The sequence below is a fragment of the Cyphomyrmex costatus genome, unplaced genomic scaffold, assembly GCF_001594065.2.
Source record: "Cyphomyrmex costatus isolate MS0001 unplaced genomic scaffold, Ccosl1.0 scaffold763, whole genome shotgun sequence".
Taxonomy (NCBI): Eukaryota; Metazoa; Arthropoda; class Insecta; order Hymenoptera; family Formicidae; genus Cyphomyrmex; species Cyphomyrmex costatus.
In genome coordinates this window covers 93265-96819 of record NW_017280337.1, presented here as the reverse complement: position 1 = coordinate 96819, position 3555 = coordinate 93265, and the positions used below count along the sequence as shown (strand labels likewise).

Here is a 3555-nt window from a genome sequence, read left to right as displayed (position 1 = left end):
ACTTTGATCGGGATTGACTTCCGGGAAATGGAAAAATTTGGGTCAAATGATGTGTCGAATTTTCATTGGTCCTAGAAACGCGCGTGTAGCGTTGAACTCTATTAACCCGAAGATGTTTTTCTATAAGATCCATGAGTGCCGGTTGACCTTTTGATCTCGCGACGTGGCTTATCATCTGAATTCGTCGGTCAAGACAAATTCCCTTTTTTTTTAATTATTTAATAATTGTTTGTCGACGCTCACTCATTAATCTTCAAATTAGAAATAAGAAGCAGGAAGAAACGATATTATTTGTTTAAGTTTCTTCGTACTCCTTATTTAGTTAATCCTTATTATATTTCTAGTTTTTCTACGAAAGAAAAGATTCGTGGAGTCCCCCGGACGTAACAAAGTGAAGAATTGCAAAATGTGGATTGTAAAGCGGTTCGTAAGGGAACTGGTAAGGATGCTCTTTTGATTAGAGTCAGAAATTTTGTTATGCAGGGATGGCCTGATAAGTGGAAAAATGTTTTGAACCTTTTAAAAGTCGTCGTTTAGAATTATCAGTGGAGGATGGTTGTATTATGTGGGGTTATCGCGTTGTTATTCCCCCGTCCTTAAGAGCTGAATTGCTTGAGGAGTTGCATGGAATTCATTTAGGGGTAGTTAAAATGAAAGCGTTAGCTCGATCGTATTTTTGGTGGCCAGGTTGAGATAAGGACATAGAGGAGATCATTAAAAGTTGTAAAGGTTGCTTAGAGAGTGCCGATGATCCTCCTAAAAGTACATTGCATGTTTGGAAGTGGCCTCAAGGGCCAAACCATCGTATTCATCTTGATTTTTGTGGACCAATTGGAAGCCATATGTATTTAGTAATAATCGACGCTTATTCGAAATGGATTGATATTAAGGAGATGAAAGATATCTCAGCGGAATCTACGATTAGAGCGGTGGAAGAATATACAAGTACGTGGGGATGCCATATCAGATCGTTTCTGATAATGGTCCTGCGTTAGCGAGCGAACAGTTTAAAGAATTCGTATCGCGAAATGCTATTAAGCATACGAAAACAGTACCATATCATCCTGCGTCTAACGGAGCGGCCGAGAACGCTGTACGTACGTTTAAAAGAAAGTTTAAATTGTTACTTAAAGACTATTCGAGACAGGATGCGTTATGTAAATATTTATTTCACTATCGAGTGACACCTCATTGTACTACGGAAAAGTCACCAGCAGAGTTACAGTTAAATAGGCGTTTGCGAACCAGATTAGACATTATTAAGCCCGATATTAGAAATAGAATAGAATCAAAACAGAGGGATCAGCAACGGTTCTTCAAGGGCAATCGTACTGTTACGTTCGGAGAGAATGACTCCTTAATGGCTAAGGATTTCAGAACGAAGTCGTGGAGACAAGCGGAAATCGTGGAGCAAACGAGTCCGGTTTCCTATAATATTAAAACAGATGACGGTCGGATATGGAGACGTCATACCGATCAATTGCGAGCTTGTAATTTGCAATTACCTGAGTCACAAGCGTGCGAAGACTCAGCGCGACCAAGCGATTTTGTTATGTCGAATAGAAAGAACTCGATTAATCCGTACGTAGGTGATAGTTCTGTTAAGAGCGGTGCTCAGGACAACGATTGTAATATCGATTCCAAGGTTTCTGAAGATCATAGAAACAGAGTACATACACCAGGCAAAAAGGTGTTAGTTAAATCAAATGATTTGGTTACTCCAGTGGAAGGACTGTGACGTTCGAGTCGTGTACCGAAATCTAGGAAGGTTTTAGACTTATAAGCGGAAATGTGTATTTCCTTAATTTAAGTGAGGAGGAGTGTAATGTATGTTACTTTGTTATTTCTGTATGTGAGCGCTGCTATCGTTTTTATTTATGTTCATGCCATATACGGATATGCGCGTGCGCTGAGTAAGTCTTTGTCTTCTGTGTAATGGACGCCAGCTAGACAGCGTCTACTTCTTCTTCTCGTTCCTTACGAGTAATAAAGCGTGCATTACTAAATAGTATCATTATCTGATGATTTGTTCCTATCATCTTATACGAGATACATTACACCATTGAGCGGAACTTGCAGAATGCGCAATTAATGCTAATCAATAGCAAGAGTCTTCTCGTAGATCGCTTTTATTAGATCTACCAGAATAGCGTTTGTCATTGGCTCGCATCGTTTGCCTATTCGCAAGTTCCGCTCAATGGGGGACACTAGAAAACGTACTTTGGCGGAACGGAAATCACATATGCATACAAGAACGATTGTATGCGGACGCCAAGTGTTTGGATGAACGATTCATTTTTCATTTGCATCATCCCTATTTTTGGATACAGGAGACGCGGTAGCGCCTCCGGCCATGTCCAAAAACTGTGAGACGCTACAAGTCTCTTATCCTGAGCCATCAAAGTCCATTTTTGGGAGGTGCATAACTATTAAAATATAAAAAATTTTGATTCAAACGTTATATGTCCTGAAAGGCGGCATCACCACGAGTAATTTGAGCCAAAAAATTTTAAATCGGTCAAGCCGTTCTGGAGATATAAGCTGTCAAAGAGTGGTGATTTTAATGAAAAATTAAGAAACGTCTCCTTCTTCTTCTCCTTCTTCTCCATCCCTGTCCGCATTCAAAATTTTTCAAACCGCCATTTAAACTTTTCAACATCTTCTCTCACCTTTCACTCGCAGGAACACCATCTTCGGCCCACCGGACCTCCTCTACCTGCCCCTCCCCTTCCCCCAACACCCACTCCTGCCATCCCTCTTTTTGCCGTAATTCACACTTTCTCGTTATTACAACTTTTCAACATCCTCTCTCACCTTCCACTCACACCTCTACCATCTTCGATCTACCGGACCTCCTCCACTCGCCCCTCTACCTCCCCCCGCCACCCACCCCCGCCATCCCTCTTTTCGCCGTAATTCACACTTTCTCGTTATTACAACTTTTCAACATCCTCTCTCCCCTTCCACTCACACCTCTACCATCTTCGATCTACCGGACCTCCTCCACTCGCCCCTCTACCTCCCCCCGCCACCCACCCCCGCCATCCCTCTTTTCGCCGTAATTCACACTTTCTCGTTATTACAACTTTTCAACATCCTCTCTCCCCTTCCACTCACACCTCTACCATCTTCGATCTACCGGACCTCCTCCACTCGCCCCTCTACCTCCCCCCGCCACCCACCCCCGCCATCCCTCTTTTCGCCGTAATTCACACTTTCTCGTTATTACAACTTTTCAACATCCTCTCTCCCCTTCCACTCACACCTCTACCATCTTCGATCTACCGGACCTCCTCCACTCGCCCCTCTACCTCCCCCCGCCACCCACCCCCGCCATCCCTCTTTTCGCCGTAATTCACACTTTCTCGTTATTACAACTTTTTGACATCTTCTCTCACCTTTCACTCGCGCCTCTATCATCTTCGGCCCATTATATATTTTTCATATTATTATATATTGACCGATATTCTAATTTTTCATTGTGTCTAAAGCGGCTAAGTGTTTTATTGTATTCTTTTTCTTTAGAAATTCATATTATAATTTTTATGTTATAAT

At 42.2% G+C, this 3555-nt stretch overlaps 1 protein-coding gene across 1 annotated transcript; it reads left to right on the top strand.

The window, feature by feature from the left end:
* The first annotated feature begins 955 nt into the window (after positions 1-955).
* On the top strand, positions 956-1738 carry LOC108781162 (uncharacterized protein K02A2.6-like). The gene has a single exon (XM_018549076.1). It carries the CDS (start codon positions 956-958, stop codon positions 1736-1738), a length of 783 nt encoding a protein of 260 aa, XP_018404578.1.
* The last annotated feature ends 1817 nt before the right edge of the window (positions 1739-3555 follow it).